The sequence below is a fragment of the Carassius auratus genome, unplaced genomic scaffold, assembly GCF_003368295.1.
Source record: "Carassius auratus strain Wakin unplaced genomic scaffold, ASM336829v1 scaf_tig00003102, whole genome shotgun sequence".
Lineage (NCBI taxonomy): Eukaryota > Metazoa > Chordata > Actinopteri > Cypriniformes > Cyprinidae > Carassius > Carassius auratus.
In genome coordinates, this window is record NW_020523502.1 from 36800 (window position 1) to 53936 (window position 17137).

A 17137-nucleotide genomic window follows, 5' to 3' on the forward strand; every position below is an offset into this window, starting at 1 on the left:
TTATTCTTCAGGCTTTTTCAGGTAAATTCAGGACACTACAGCTGGTAAAGTGGGACAGACATTTTTATCCAGTACAACAGGACAATTGAGTTTTTTTTTTTTTTTAAAGAACAAGTTTATAAACCAACATTGGAAAAACTTACCTACGTTTTTTACCTCTAAAAAAGTACCTATACATATAATTCAGCTTCCAGCTCAAATGAACACTAGGAAACAAGACTGATTCTGATTTAAAAAAAAAAAAAAAAAGGATATATTATAAGTAGGTATTATTTACTGTTAACGCATTAAAATGTTTTATAATATACTTTTTGACGGAACTGGTATATATATATATATATATATATATATATATATATATATATATATATATATATATATATATATATATATATATATATATATATATATATATATATATATACATACACATATACACACACACACACACACACACACACACACACACACACACACATATATATATATATATATATATATATATATATATATATATATATATATATACATACATATATATATATATACATACATATATATATATATATATATATATATATATATATATAAAACTGACTTCATTGGTCTGTGAGTATTTCAGTCTCAGTGTCATTTATAACAATTATAACAAGAGACTTTTATTTGATATATTGGATCAAGGGCTGAACCTCATTGGTTTAACCGGAGATTTCAAACGACGTCATTACATGCAGTGAACCAGTCAGCTCAGCACACAGTCGCGCATGCGCAGTGATCATCAGCTGCCCTGGCGGGAAAGTAAAAACGAAGAGAGGATGTCAACAAAGTAAAAGGGCGACCGAACTTTTTTTATATTATAATGAATAATTTCACATTAATGACAAGTAATTTTATTTAATCATTACTCTCTAACCTTAGCTGAGGCGTCACGAAGTGTAAACCATCCGGGTAAGTTACTGAGTTGTTCGACTGTGTGATTAATATAGAATATTTTTTCCTCTAGTAAAATGAAATCAAATATTTATCCCATTTAACATAATTTAATGCCGATGTGATGTTTGTCAGATGTCAGTGATGTCTCAGAGAACAGATTCAGTGTTTGTCTCGACTCTCGGTAAAGGAGACACTTTACATCAACAAGGTTTGGACTGATTTGCTCTTCTACGTTTAAAACTTCGTACTTTAAGGAAAACAGATGTATTATTATTGTCTCCTCAGCGCAATGATGAGTATGTGATTAATATGAGTGCATCCTTCTGTCCTCGTGTCTTCAGTGTTAGCAGCTTTCCCTCTGTCCCGGATCTCAGAGGAGGATCTGATCCAGAACCCAGGGTTCTGCAGGTTACTGGCGACTCTGTGTCAGCATGTAGACAGAACCGGACTCACACAGCACCTCAGGAGGGACCGAGAGAAGGTCCGAGACCACACACTCATGCACACTTCACAACCACTAACCCTAGCGTGTGTGCTCGCAACACCAGGGTCAGGGGTTCGACTCCTGCTGAAAGCATGAGCTGATCAAATACCGTATTTACCTTAAATACAGTGAAAGAAATTTTAATATTTTAGAGACCAGCCATTATTTATTTTAAGGTTTCATGATCACTATTTAGCCTCTTCAGTTATTATGCACTTGTAAAAACAGCATATATTATATCATAGCCTTTCATTCATAAAATATCCACAACCTTCTTTATGTATTTCTGAAATATTATTTATTTTGACAGTGCTTTAAGCCGCCAGCAAACTGTACTCTTCAAAGTCTTCATAATCTCTGTTTAACACATTTTGTCACATTTAATTTATTTATTTTAAGTGTTAAAAAGTATGTAAATTATATATGGAAGAAGGAGTTATTTTAGTAGTATTTGTTTACTATAATAGTGAATATTCATATTTTAAATGAGATTTTTTTTATATAAATGTATTTTTTATATTTATTTATCATTTTAAAATTGTCGTTTTTATTTTAGTGTTTTTTTTTGTGTGGAATTTTGCTGTGCTTTTGTCTTTTTAAATTATTTTAATTAAATTCTTACATGTAGATCTAATTATTTTAATTTATTTTCCTGGTTTATTTTTACTAGCTCAGTTCAGTTTCAGTCTTTATTTATTTCGAGCCAGTAATTATATGTAAACTTATTTGGTTAGTTGTGAAGGCATCATTTCTGATTTTCATTTAACGTAATTTCTCATCTTATATCTATATGTAATTTCCTGTTCTAATATCTCTGGTGTGTGTTCTGCAGGCCGAGCGCGAGCTGCACGCTCAGAGGTTGTGTTGGCTGCGTGTGGAGAGCGTTCATCGGGTTCTGAGAGAAATGGTCCAGGAGAACCGCTTCAATAAAGCCTCCAGCGCTCTGACAGCGGAGGACAAGGTGGGACATGAACATGATTGAGTGTAGAGCAGACGTCACGCAGAAACATGAGTTATTATAGCAGCACAACAGACTTCAGAAGTTACTGAGAGGACGTTTAGATCTTATGACTGTGAATGAAGGCTGTTGTAAGGTGACAGACTCCAACACAATCCAGCAGTAAATGAGTGTAATGTTTTATTAGTGAATGGTGTGAATGCTCCAGCAGAGTTTGAGCAGCATGTGACACTGTTTTCAGTTCTACAGCACGCTGGAGCAGTGTTTGATGGTGGCTCAGTGTGTGAAACAGATGGACATCAGCTCGGATAGCAGTGAAGATCACAGCGGCATTCTGGGACTGACTGCTGAAAGAGTCCTGAGACTAATGCCTCCTGAACAGGTGCCGCTCATTAAATCACTTTTTATTAAGTAATTACTTAGAGACCAGTAAAAATAGTATGAAGTACAATGTCTTAACACTGAACTACTTCATCCTTAATGTCATCAAAGAAACCATTTAGTTTTGTGTTTGTCTCAATTTAGTTATCTATTCAGCTTTCTTTCAGTTATCAGAATGTATTATTTTAGTAAACAATAATAACCCCGATGTCATAAATTAGAGATTAAAGATGGAATTAAGCATATATTAAACACACTGCTGATTTGACTGATACAGAATATTAATAAAAACTAAATCAATGCTGAAATAAGCTTATTAGTACTAACTGTAAAAATAAATAAAAACTATATTACATTAAAAATTTGAATTAAACCTACTGAAAAAAAAAAAGAACAAATAACAATAATAGCAAACAAACGCACAAGTTATTTAAATACTACTAATGAAACTAATAGTATAGAAGTAATATTTGGTGGTAATGATGAGTTGTGATGGTCTGCTGATGCAGTCAGTGGTGTTTAAAGAGCATCTTTCATGTGTGTCCTCCAGGAGCTGCTAGAGATGAAGCAGAGGTTGTCATCAGAACTCCTGCAGCATCTGAAGAAGAAGGCCGTCAGTGTCCTGACATACTATCAGCCGGAGTGGGGTAAAGCGAGCGCCGCTGCTGAGCCATGCTGTGTTTAATGATGGAGGTTTGCAGAGTTCTGATCTGTTCTCTTCTCTCAGAGAATGAAAGTGAGGGTCTCAGGAGTGTGAAGCTTTCCAAACTTCCTGAACTGCTGGACGCTGAACAAAAGAGATCCAAGAGCCTTACAGAGAAGAACCGAGAGAACGAGGCGTTACTGCAGAGACAAACACACGCTTACCTGTCTGTGAGTCTAGAGACACCACACTCAGACCTGACAAACTCATAAAGCAAACATGATTCAGTGCCACTTGATGATGATTAAACACGAGAAGCGTCTGATGATGATGATGATGTGTTTGTCTGTCAGGAGCTGCTGAAGTGCATGCACATCCTCCAGCGTCTCGTCCTGGATCTGCGGCTCAAGGCTCAGAAAGAGCTAGACAGGAAGAAGATCGAGTACTTCCAGGCCAAATGTGAGATCGGTTTGCAGAAGATCAGGTACGATCAGTGCTTGTGCTCCTGAATGTGATCTTGAGGGCATCCGGATATTCCTAAAGATGAGTTTGTTCCTGCAGAGCCGAGATGCTGGAGGTTCAGCTGGACACGTACACAAGAGACAAGATCGCGGCTCACAAGAAGATCACGTGAGTGACTCCGGCCAGCGTTCCTCTGTGCAGCTCTGTTAATGAAAACTATTCAAAAGATTTCTGTTCAATCACATAAAATCAATAAATAAATAAATATACATTATATATATATATATACACACACCTGAGACTGATGGCACACATGCCTGGTCATACCATATTAACATGAATGTTTTTGTTTTATTGAAAAGGTGATGCATGTCTTGGTTAATGTGAGTATTTTCCCTCTGGAATGAAGAAGACAAAAAACGTGACTGAAGCTGAAATAAAAACTATATAGACCCATGTAAAACTAAAACTAATGAAATTATCAAAACGCATAACAAAATTACTTAATAAAAACAGATATTATCATAATTGTCATTACTGTAATAGTATCTCATTAATACTAAAATAGCACTGAAATAAGTTTAATTACTAACTGAACGTGCATAGAAACTACAACTGAACTTAAAATAAAAAGCCATATTAGTAGAATTAATAAATACTGGTAAAATTGATAAAAGCACAACAAAACTACTAAAATTTAAATAAAAATAATAATTGAAAATATAAAAATTAAAGATCATTTAAAATATTAATAAAAACTTATAGTCTATAAAATAGTATTAATATAAAACTTTGTCTGTTAGAAAGGCATTATAGAAATCCTAAACTTTAATGCTCATATTTAGCAAAATGCATCGGTGCACTATTTTTAAGGAAAACATGTTTGTCATAATTTTATATGTGACCCTGAAGCACAAAAACTTTCTTAATATCCTAATGATTTTTGACATAAAAGAAAAATTTATCATTTTGACCCACACAATGTAATGTTGTCTATCGCTACAAATATACCCCAGAGACTTAAGACTGCTTTGGTGCTGCAGGGACACATTTAGTGTGTTCGGTCTTGAGTCAGATCTACATGTAGTGTGTGAGCACACCAGAGTCATCCTCAGTCTGTGTGCGTCTGTGACTGTCTTCAGAGAGAAGCTGAGAGCGGAGCTGAAGTCCTCAGAGCTGGACAAACAGACACTGGAGTCCAAGCTGACCTCCTTCCAGATCTACGGCCAGGACTTTGAGGCTCTCGCAGAGGAATATTCCAGACTCCGGCAGGAAATCGCCACCAAATCCTGGGCGCTGAAGGAATTCTCCACATGAGCAACTCTGAAGCTAATCCGATCTCTCCTCAGTTCTGTCCTGCTTTTCAATTCATTTGTTATTCTGGTTCATCTAATGTTAGTTTAATAAAAAAACCCTGTCTAAATCAATAAGTCCACATGGAGTCAGAATCGACTGTCACCTGCTGTATTAATAAATAAGACAAATTTGATTTGTTTTCTTGATGTTATTAGCATTATTTTACTGATATCTGGCTTCTACATTGAATAAATACATGAGTAGTTTGTATTCTGAGTTAATAAATTACATTTTAGACATAAACATGTAAACGTGGTTCTTTTGTAATATCAGAGTTTTCTAGAATTTTTGCATCAATGCATTTTTAGAAAAATGTATTGTTTTTATCATTACTTTATTTTATTATTATTATTATTTACCTTTTTTGCTGGTTTGGATTTTCAAACTTTTGAAACTACTTTTTTTTTTGTAAAGAAGTATTTTAAGATTTACCTTACATAAATTTAAAGATATATCACGTTAAAACATTAATTCTTTCATTATTTTATATAAATAAAGTATAGTTAAATATATACAATTCTTAAATAATTTAAATAATGTTTAAGTTTGGAAAATTAATCTTTTAATCTTACAGTATTACATTGTTAATATATGGTATAGTCAATAAAAGTACATAATTGTGTTTATATTATATTTTTAAGTTGCTCCGCCCCTTTAGGGAACGCGCTGTAAGACGGAAGTGACGCTCTCGCTAAAGCAACGTCAACTTCCGCTAAGGCTGCACGCAGCGGTGTAGAGTTGCTAGCAGAGTTGTATTTATTATATTTTCAGCGATTGAAATGGATGTGGTTGTGTATATAGTGGCTGTGGTTATTCTGCTCGTTCTGATCGTGTTTGCTGTGAAGGTTCGTGGACGGACTGAAGAAGGTGAGTGAACTACGGACATAAAACCAGTATGATTCGTGTTGATCAAAGCTGGTTTTACTGTATAAAGACTCTTAGTTAAGGGTTTGATGTGCAGTCACTGCATTTTAAGAATTAAATCCCCCCTTTCCTAAAATGTAACGGAAACTATACGTTCAAGTTTACAGAAGTGCTGTCAAAAGATTAGCCTCTTCCAAAATAAAAGTCTTTGTTTACATAATATATGTATGTGTACTTTGTATATTTATTATCTATATAATTACACACACACAAACAGTTGAAAATGTATATTATTATATATAAATATATTTAATATATACATATAACATAGTTTTCTTAAATGTACACATGCATACGTTTGTATTAATATATAAGTAATAAATATACACAGTACACACAGATATATTATGTAAACAATGGATGTGATTGATCGTTTGACAGCGCTAGTTGACCCATTCTTGGAGTATTGTTTTAATTAAATCTAATAGAAATATCATTCCAGAGTGACTTTCACTCCCTAAAAACATATTTTGTATAATCTTGTTTTCTTTTTTAATGTTCTGTACACTTAGTAGAACAGATATTTTCAAACTGGGGTGTATTAAAAAGTTAACAAAAAAAAAAAGTTAAATAAATACAAATTTTATTCAAATAAATGCATAAGCAGTTAGATGAAAATATATGGATAATAGAATCATAATTAAATAATACAACTTAGATAAAAGACACTACACACACATTTGTCTCCCTGCAGCACAGAAGCAGTCATCAGTGTCACAGATATATTTGTAGAAACAGACAACAATACATTGTATGAGTCACAATTATATATTTCTCTTTTATGCAAAAAAATCATTAGGATTTAAAGTAAAGATCATGTTCCATGAAGATATTTAATAAATTTCCTACCGTGAATATTTCAAAACTTAATTTTTGATTAGTAATATGCATTGCTAAGAACTTAATTTGAACAACTTTAAAGATGATTTTCTCAATATTTAGATTTGCCCCCTCAGATTCCAGATTTTCAAAAAGTTGTATCTCAGACAAATATTGTCCTCCGAACAAACCACACATCACTGGAGAGTTCATTTATTCAGCTTCAGATGATGCATGGATCTTGATTTTAAAAAATTGACATTGAAGACCTGTGTCACAAATATCTAGCTATCTGTCTTTTAAATGTTGAATGACCCCAGCTCTTGAGCTTGTCTATATTCCAGCAGCTGATGGTGAAGATGGTCAGAATGTGCCCCGAGCCGTGGCCCGTCCTCAGCCGGCACAGGAGCGTCCAGCAGGAATGCCTCGGCGTCGCAGAAACCTGCACAGCAGAGTGAACGTCCAGCGCGCGCAGCAGCCGGCAGACAACGGTAAACATGTAACAGAGAGCACATGCAGAAGAAGAGGGTGCTACATTTATTGCAAATGTCATTTTAGGTTCATTCATTAAGGCTAGACACTGCAGGCAAAACCAGGGTTTTTTTCATGCACTGCTCAGTTTGTACCAATTTTGCTTCTCTATCATGTCTTTTTTTCAGACCAGTGTAAAGGAAAATGCACATTTAAGTGTTTCTTTTATTGCACTTTATCTTTTTGTGTCTCTAGATTTCAATTCCAATTTATATCGTTTGTAATGTTTTTTTCTTTTGCACACACCAAATATGACATTTTATTCCTCGGTATATTCTGAAGGTCTGTACATATATTATTCACACTTATTTTGTACAACATTTGATTTCTAAAAAAATGGTGAATAGGTTTTTTATTAACAGTATTTTCTGATTTATGGAGTGATAAAAAAAAACCCATTACCTTTAATATGTCAGTAAAATTAAACAAGAACCTCACTTTAACAAATCTTCAGATTTCTCTTCAGGAAATGTATGCAAATGAGTGCATATTTAATTAGATAAGGCCTCAATTGCATATTTAAACAACATTCCAGAAAACTTGTAATATAAAGCAATTGTCTTATATTGTCTGTGATTAAAGGGTCGATTTTGGGTACAGTCTTAGTAGTTCATAGAAGACTTCTAGATTTGTCCCTAAACTCTAATCTCCTCAGAGGACAGTCCTGTGGAAGCGGATGAGGATCAGGACGATGGACCGCCATCTGAGGAACGTCCTCAAGCCGCTGCTAAAGTCGGAGCGAAGAAACAGAAGAAGCTGGAGGAGAAACAAGCACGGAAAGCTCAGAGAGAGGTTACAATGATGCTGCTACACCTCACCTTTCACCCGCATCAGGAGACTGGTCATTAATGTGTGTGTGTGTGTGTGTTTTAGGCCGAGCTGGAGGAGCGAGAGGAGAGGAAGAAGATGCAGGAGCTCAGAGATCAAGAGAGACAGAAAGAAGAAGAGAAGGAGAGACTGCAAGAGCAAAGACGGGTCAGTATATATCGCCAAGGCTGATATTATTGGCCAAAGTTTTTCTGTCTGGCCTATAAGTGTTGCAAATAGGACTTTTATTTTGACAGCACCTGAGCGCTGATGCACAGAAGCTTCCATTCTTCATCTGCAATCATTTACTGACTTTGTTTAACAGTTCTTCTAATAATTAAAATAATACTTTTTCATACACATAAAGCATTAAGCACCTCACAGAGTCTTCATGCGCTGCTCAGTTTTGCTTTCATCTCATGTCTTCTTTCAGATATATATTTATTTTTATTCTTGATTTGCAAATATGAATTCAGCATCAATAAGTTGCTATTCAAAGTATAAATCTGTAATTCATTCTAATTGTTTTAGTAAATATTAATAAACATACAAATACAAAAATAAAGATTCAATTCCAGTGCAGGAATAGTTATGCGTGTGTTATTAAAGCAATAAGCCCCAAGAAGCCGTGGTTTACAGTGAATTTATAACCGCTGAGGGGCGTTGTTAAAAAAATTAATTCACTGTAAACCATGGCTTCACTGGGTTATTGCTTTTATAAAACTGTAATTTCATATATGTACTAAGGTTTCACAAAATGAAACGGAGCATATAAAGTGTATTCTTCCACCAAACAATGTAGCTCCTCAGAATCAGTTGTGGTTGCTACAAAATGTGGTTGCCGAGCAACACACAAATGTAAACAAAGGTGTGTGTTTGTAGAGTAATTCACAACAGCTTTGATCACGGCTCAGCCAATCAGAATCAAGGACCGGAACTCTCTGCTTTATAATAACCGTTTTTAAACGATATAGTGTGATTCTATATAGACCTCTGTGGGCTTTATATCAGCCACTGCTGTATGTGTTTAACTCCAGTGCCATTTAGATCAGTGTGAAGGTTCCCCAAAGCCGTGTGTTCCTCTCTGTCCCAGGAGGAGGAGCTGCAGCGGTCCCGGGAGGAGCAGGAGCGGAAGGAGGAGGAGGAGTACCTGCGGCTGAAGGAGTCCTTCGTCATCGAGGATCAGGGAGAAGCAGAGGAGCTCAGCGAACAGGAGGTACGTCTCTCTTCCTGCGTCCGCTTCACTTCCTCTGCATCACTACTCATCTCCTGTTTGTGTGTTTCAGTCTCGCAGCCTGCTGCAGGAGTTCATCCAGTATGTGCAGGTAACACCTGCGTTCAGATTACAGCTGCTGCATTGAGATTTGTGAGAAAAAATAGTGCTCTTTAAGTATTTTATAGAACTGTACTTTTTTTAACCTGAGTAGATGTAGTGGTTTATATTATATATATTCTTTTTATATACCTTTCTTGATAATACAATAAAAGAAAGTCTTTTTTAATGGAAGATATCATTTATTGTTTATTTTTTTAAAGTTACTTTTTATTTGGAACTGAATGCATGTGATAAAATTCAGGAATCAGTCAAAACAAGAATGATAAAACATTATATAGTTGTAAAACTTAAAAATTAAATGTGTTTGATAATGTATAGAACTGTATGTAGTTGAAGTTTATTTACATTTTGCTTTTGTAAGATGAATCGTGGATCTGACTCTGTTTCTCTGTCCGATCAGACATCTAAAGTGGTTTTGTTGGAGGATTTGGCGTCCCGCTTCAGCATGCGCACACAGGTCAGTGTTCACAGCTGACCTCTGACCTCAGAACACGGTGCTTTTAGATGATTGTTGAAGGTGTTTCTGTTTGTCAGGATGCTATTGCCAGACTGCAGGACCTGATAGCAGACGGCTCCCTGACAGGTGCGTGTGTGACTCGATATAATTCTGTTCTGATCTGAAGAAATAACTTTACTCCAAAACATGTTTAGAGTCTCTTACTTGCTTTAGATGACACTAGGAAACGAAGGAGATACATTAAAGGACATCTGTAAAAATCTCTAGAATTTTAATCAAATATCATTTTATTTTTATTTATTTAGTTTGACAAAATAATATTTTTTAATTAGTTCACTAAAGTATTGAACTATTTTAAATCTTATTTTTTAGTTTAATTTGATGAAGAAAACCTAGTAATAAACTAGGTTGCAAATGCAGTGGATACACATAAAAATAAATAATTAAAAAAAATTGAAATGTTAAACTTTCTTAAAATAACAAAATCCAAAATAATTTAACATTTAAATGTACAAATATTTTATCTACTACTTAATTATTTCAATAATCCCATACAATACAGTATTTGAAGAGAAAAGGCATTATTTCTATATTTATTTCAGTCAGTCCCAGTGTTATTTTAGTATCATTAAGATGCTTTTATAGTTTTATTGATACTTTGAATCCGTTTTTAGTTTTATATTTTCTGTTTTCAATTTTGTTTATATTTGTTTTATTATATGTTTAAGTAGTTTTAATAAACTCTTATTTTTAATTTAATTGTATTTATTCTATTTTAGTAAATCAAAAAGTAAATAAAGTATTTATTAATTTTTTTCAGTTAATGTAATTTTTTTTTAATGCTTTTGGTGTCAGTTTAATATTTTTATTATAATGCCCCTGGCACATTTGAGGCAGTACTAGGGCTGTTCACATTCTGTCTGAATTAGTCTAATTGCAAACACACTTTGATGTGTGTTATGAGATCATAAAGCATCTGGAGTGTACCGTGTCAAAGTGAGCGCTCCAGTATAAGCCGATGTGTTTGTGCAGGAGTGATCGACGACCGAGGGAAGTTTATTTTCATCACGCCGGAGGAGCTGGACGCTGTGGCTCGCTTCATCAAACAGAGAGGAAGAGTCTCCATCTCTGAACTCGTTCAAGCCAGCAACACCCTCATAAACCTCACACCTGAGCTCCAGACCAATGCATGAATAAAGTGGCATGCATGAGATCTAATGCCTAATGTCCCTTATGTCACCCTGTAAGCATCGTACAGTAGGGATGGATGTGTCTAGTATTGTCTGAACCACTTTAAGAAATAGCTTGAGGTGAGAAGAATTGTTTTCAGTGGCAGAGAAGGAGATTTTATTTCACTGATGTTGTACACACACTTCCCTCAGTCCTGCTTTGGATTAAAGTGTCTGCTAATGCATACATGTAAATTAAAACAAGCAATTTTAAGACTTTGTATATTTTTCTAAGTCTGCAATATTTCGGTACATAGAAATGCTGTTTGTCGATCTATTAAATGATTCACAAACAACTGAAAAAGTCATAAATATTTATTGTTTAGACACTATTCTAGTTATTTCCTCTCACTGTCGACTGTCCTGTTGAATAAAAAGCAAAAAGCACAAACTGCGGTTTATTTTATTGTATCAGCAGCTCAAACAGAGCTTTTATTGTGTCTTTTCTCATTACACATGCTTTCTTTAAATTACTGGTTGTCTTTATTTTAGTTCTACCCAGTGTTTTCCTTAGAGAGAATCAGAAAGCATGTAAAAAATATTAAATAAAAGCTGTTTACAAAAATGTACAGACTTTTGAGACATAATTAGGTATTTCTGAACTGCGAAATTAAAAACAAAGGCTTTTTTTTTTTACATTTAAACTAAATTTTTAATAATATTCCCTATCATAAAAGACGTAAGCGAAAGAAAAAAAAACTTGAGACCACAACGGGAGAAATAAGGGAAAGCATGTAAACCACAAAATATAGCAGTCACAATTAAATCTTAATTCATTTAATTTAGTTTGTGATTAAATATTTATTTTGGAATTTTAGTCGTCAACACAGCAACAGCCAGTGTAAAAACACTTCATATTAGCAGCTTTCATTAAGTACAGTTAAAGGTGGACTTTGAAGCTTGAATCATAAATTTTTGTCTGATCGAAATGTCTAGAAATCAAATTCTGAGCTGAAGTCAGTCGTGATGTATTGTGTGCGTTGAGCCGCTAGAGGGCGCTGTGTGAGCAGAGCTGCGCATGCGCAGTGTGCCTCATGTACTTCATGTTGCTTCTGTTCCGCGTTTAATCCGCTGCGATGAGCTTTTATTTACTGGGTATTTCAATAACATGAGCAGCGTTTTTAATGTAGACAGACTGATTGTCTTTATGTCAGTCCAGGATGAGAGTGGCAGATTATCGACGCTTTGTTCAGCGCGCAGAATTAATATGCATCAAATCATAGCTTTTATAATCTCTCGAGGGATTCTTCGACTGTAACTGTTAAGGTGAGAATAGAAACATCGTTTTCATTCAGTGACGTCACGCCGGACTGCCAGTATTGTTATTAAGTTACAGTAAAGTACCGGGGCTAGTTGGTGTCATATATATGATAATTAATAATTCTCTAAAATATATATGTGACAACTAGCCCCTTACATGATTGCACTTTCATGTGTGTCAGTCTCAGGCTCATGTGTGTTTCATTGCTCTTTCTCCAAAGGTACTCTTTTTATGAGGAACCATAAACACTCAAAGTGTGCAACAGCATTTAATAAAGTCACCTAAAGAATCAGGTGAGACATGCAGTTTGTCTTTGAGTCGTTTCTACAGAAGATCCATTAATCAGTTTTTGTCTTCTCATGTGCTCATGTTGTTCTCAGATCAGCATGACCCTGGTGTTGACCCCTGCGGCTGTGTGCCAGTGCTTCACGCTCGTGTCGCTGTGCACGTCTATCGCTGATCCCAACTGGATCCAGGTCCAGAACTGCTCTGATTCGAGCAGCGGTCTCATCTACGGTGTGGCCTTCACTCTACACGCATATCAGAATCTGACAGACACAGGTGTGATCTACAGCTCTGTTCATTACTGTGTGAACACACACAGATCATCTCAGATCAGGATGAGTGTGTTTCTTCATCAGATTTGGAGAAATGTCTCATCAATGGACGCTCTGCAGTGAATGGGTGCCGTCAGAATGAGAGTCTGATAAAAACATCACAATAATCCACAGCACTCCAGTCCATCAGTGAACATCTGGAGAAGACCAAACCTGAAACACATCCAGCATTAAGATAATTTTAACTCAAACACATAGAGTCTATAATCCAGAATAACACTTCCTCCAGTGAAAAAGTGTTCTGGTCTGAATCAGGAGAGAAATCTGCACAGATCAAGCAGCGTTTAAACAGATCTAAACAAATCTGTGAGAGATAACAGCAGATGCATTTTTTCACTGGAGGAAGTGTTATTATGATTATAGACTCTAAGTGTTTGAGTTAAAATCATCTTAATGCTGGATGTGTTTCAGGTTTTGTCTTCTCCAGATGTTCACTGATGGACTGGAGTGCTGTGGATTATTGTGATGTTTTTATCAGACTCTCATTCTGACGGCACCCATTCACTGCAGAGCATCCGTTGATGAGACACTGATGCAGTGCTACATTTCTCCAAACCTGATGAAGAAACATTCTGATCTTTGGAGGCCTGAAGGTTGAAAACATTTACCTTTTTTAAATGAACTTTTCTTTTAAGCCTTTATTTTACAAAGTCAGCGTTTTGAAATCAAAATCTGTTTTTCAAGCGTGGCCTGGCCAAAACAACATCATAACACAACAACAAACATAAAATAAATGAGACAAACTATGCATAAAGCGTTGACTAAAAGCTCTTTGACTCTAGTTCTGTATTGTAAAATATGAGTTCCATGAATGTAATCCTGTGCATGCAGCGTGATGAAGTGTAGTGAAGGGTTTTGTCTGGTTGTGTCTGCTGGAGGTCCGTTGGGTGGACTGCACGGATGGGGAATGTGGCTGCTGTACTCTCTAGCTGCTCTCTGCTACAGCGCCGTCCTGTTTTCCAGTTCCTCGTTCCTGCTGGATTTCCTCGGAGCCGCTGTCACTCGCTCGAAGCTGGTGACGTCTCTGCACATCTTGACAGGTGCCTCCCATTAAACCTGAGCTCACTGCACCGATAGGAACATGGGAAAAGGATTCAGAAGTTGTCAATAATTGTCGCATTAAGAATTATTTTTTGTTTCATAACTCGGTATGCATCAAGGCAAACCAGTGTTTTTGTCATGCACTGGTCCGTTTTTGAGGTGTGTTCATATTTCAGGAAGGAAAACTTCTAAAACATGCATTTTTAAGTGTTTATTTTATTGCACTTTATCTATTTGTCTATATGTACATTAAATTCCAGAACATATCTTTAAACGGTTGTTTCTGTCACATGCATACAGAAAACTTTACATATTCATTTTATTTGCATATTCATATATCATCCACACTGATTTATTTAACATTTTACTCCTAAAGTCATACTGAAAATGTGTTTTATTTTCTGGCTGTTGACAATACGTTCTAGTTTATGGAGTGATAAAAAAAGAAAACTAAAATATGATAACAATATCAAACAAGAATTTATAATCTGGCTTTTTCCAGTGGGGATGTATGCAAATGAGTGCATATTTAATTAGATACTTAATCATATGCATATTTAAATGTACAAACTTGTAATACAAAGCAATTGTTTTAATGCACTATGTCATTAATGTCATTAATTAACTAGCGGAATATCTATTCGTTAAAATATTGTGACATCTTAACCCATGATGCTCTGCTTTCAAGTCACAAAGGTTTTGTCAGCTGAGCCAAAATATTTACTTTATTTCAATTATTGAACAAGACATTTGCATGTTTACAGTTCTTTGATGTTGTTTAATGATCACATTAAATGCAGCTAAACAAAGGATTTCATCTTTTTTCTTAAGTGTTTTGTTTGGATTGTTTTATTCTTAAATTATTTCATTTATTTTAGTATTTTTATGGCACACTTGCATTGCATTGAACAAAAGATATCAGTTTGAAACATTGTCACATGATCTCATGGTGTTCCACGTTCCGTCATTTTTGTATAAAAATGTCTTTACTCTTGGTGGTTTGATCAGATGAGTCAGGAAACAGAAATACTGAGAGTCTTAGAATGTGAACTGGATGTTTTACTAATGTGTGTTTTCTCACATCTCTCCTCAGCGTTCATCGGCGTGATGGTTGTGTGTGTGTGTGTGGCCTGTATGAGTGTGATTGAGCACAATCTGCAGCGAGCGAAGAGTCAGACAGAGAGGCTCTGCATGTCTGCAGGAGAAAGCTTCTACATCGAGGTGTTGGGCCTGCTCTTCTCCCTCCTAGCGTGTGCTTTGGCCCTCAAGGGTCGTCCTGTACCCATCAGGACCTGCGAGTACCTGAGCGTGGATGGAGCGGACGGAGACACGGAGCCTTTGATTGGTGGAGCTGAGAGAGAGGAGTAAACACACAGGGTTACACACTTCATTTCTAACATCTCAGAGCACGTACAGAATCAGCTCCTTCTGGTTCATTATTGTGAATCTGAATTGATCACAGTGTACAGGATCTCAACTAACAGGGAACGTTCTAAAAATGTTCCGTTGAGGTTCCTTCAATGTCATGAACAAGCGTTCCTCCAGGAACATTCATGGAATGTTTGTTTTGTTGTTTACTAATGTTCTCAAAACAATAGCACATAAACGTTATTTATACATCATCTTCTGAAATGTTTAAGTTGGGTGTTTTCTTTTTAAATGTTACTAATTGTATCAAAAACATTCCGAGAACATTCAAAAGTAACATTCTCCTCATTATTAAACGGAATGTTGTTTTTTATGTTTGAATGACCAAGAAAACTTTACATTTTAAATCTTCGGAAATAACATTTTCATAACTTAATTGCTACATCAGCCAAATGTAGTTTGGATGTGTTTTTGTTAGCTGGGATGTGGAATTGACAGGAATTGTTTATTTAATTACATTACAATTAAAAGTAATTCAACAAAACAGTGAAAACATGTTTTTTGTTAAACTATGTCATTCTTTCAGACTAAATGTGACTATTTGTTTGCTGATATGTGGAATTAATTTTTCAGAATTGATTTGAAATTATATTTTGAAAGCACCACAGACTCTTTTATTAATTCTCACGGATAAACTGGAGAATTCTGGAGTTTATAGCATAATAATCCATAAACTCACATATAACCTGGCGGGACTTTACAATTAAATTCATGTTAATAATAAATGACATTCAGACATTTATAAGTGTGACTTAAAAAAAAAACATTTTCCCCAGCTGCTGTATATGAATTAAATTCACATGTCTTAATTCTATAAATATTAGTAACATCATCTAATGTTTCTTAAAACGACCTAAATGTTTTGTGATGAGTTTGTTTATGGGACATTTGCAGTGAAATATTAAATGTCTTAATGAATTTAATTCCATTTTAATTCTATTTAATTGGCAATTCTGTATCCTGTTTGCTGCGTCAATTCATATTCAGTTCATATTCAATATTCACCATTCGGAGCCAATTCTATACAAACTATCTCAGTTTTTATGTCAAAATCTTTAATATTCAGTATATACATAAATATGAATAATTCATAAAACTCAATATAATCTAGTTGCCCAGGTTAACTACAGTGTGAACAGAAAGTGGACTGAGACCTGATGAACATCCAGATGTGATCAGAATCCACTTTCTACTCCACATGCAATGTGAATGCAAACAACTGAATTCATTTTCACTTCACTTTTTGACTCGAGTGTGAAAACGTACATATTTAGGGTTGTTTATATTTTATTGGCGATCAGTGGCGTAATTTCTGTAGAGAAACTAGTAAACAGATCAAACATCAATCCTCAACGTGCCTTAAGCTTCCTGGAAGAGCTTTTATTTGTGACATAATTGTAAAAAAAAAAACAAACATCAACATTACATTACATTTAATTTAATTTACATTTAATTTATTCGTGAGTTAAA

General features: G+C 35.0%; 3 protein-coding genes across 5 annotated transcripts; all 3 read left to right on the forward strand.

Moving 5' to 3' along the window:
- The first annotated feature begins 748 nt into the window (after nt 1-748).
- haus4 (HAUS augmin-like complex, subunit 4) lies at nt 749-5460 on the forward strand. Of its 2 annotated transcripts, XM_026243328.1 has the most exons (11): nt 749-826; nt 919-948; nt 1066-1141; nt 1275-1414; nt 2250-2378; nt 2617-2757; nt 3307-3403; nt 3484-3629; nt 3753-3883; nt 3961-4029; nt 5004-5178. In XM_026243328.1, exons 3-11 carry the CDS (start codon nt 1066-1068, stop codon nt 5176-5178), a joined length of 1104 nt encoding a protein of 367 aa, XP_026099113.1. In that variant the 5' UTR covers nt 749-826; nt 919-948. The 2 variants fall into 2 exon arrangements, with proteins under 2 accessions (XP_026099113.1, XP_026099112.1); XM_026243327.1 differs by having other exon boundaries at nt 764-948; nt 5004-5460.
- A 438-nt stretch (nt 5461-5898) lies between these two features.
- On the forward strand, nt 5899-11711 carry ddrgk1 (DDRGK domain containing 1). Of its 2 annotated transcripts, none has more exons than XM_026243330.1 (9): nt 5899-6084; nt 7308-7451; nt 8147-8283; nt 8365-8466; nt 9392-9514; nt 9585-9623; nt 10035-10091; nt 10169-10217; nt 11124-11711. In XM_026243330.1, the coding sequence occupies exons 1-9, from the start codon at nt 5997-5999 to the stop codon at nt 11282-11284; spliced, it is 900 nt and encodes a 299-aa protein (XP_026099115.1). In that variant the 5' UTR covers nt 5899-5996; the 3' UTR covers nt 11285-11711. The 2 variants fall into 2 exon arrangements, with proteins under 2 accessions (XP_026099115.1, XP_026099114.1); XM_026243329.1 differs by having other exon boundaries at nt 5900-6084; nt 7305-7451.
- Nucleotides 11712-11994: 283 nt separating this feature from the next.
- Nucleotides 11995-16269, forward strand: LOC113070132 (uncharacterized). Its single transcript, XM_026243331.1, has 5 exons — nt 11995-12586; nt 12802-12874; nt 12962-13142; nt 14077-14238; nt 15333-16269. Exons 3-5 carry the CDS (start codon nt 12968-12970, stop codon nt 15605-15607), a joined length of 612 nt encoding a protein of 203 aa, XP_026099116.1. The 5' UTR covers nt 11995-12586; nt 12802-12874; nt 12962-12967; the 3' UTR covers nt 15608-16269.
- The last annotated feature ends 868 nt before the right edge of the window (nt 16270-17137 follow it).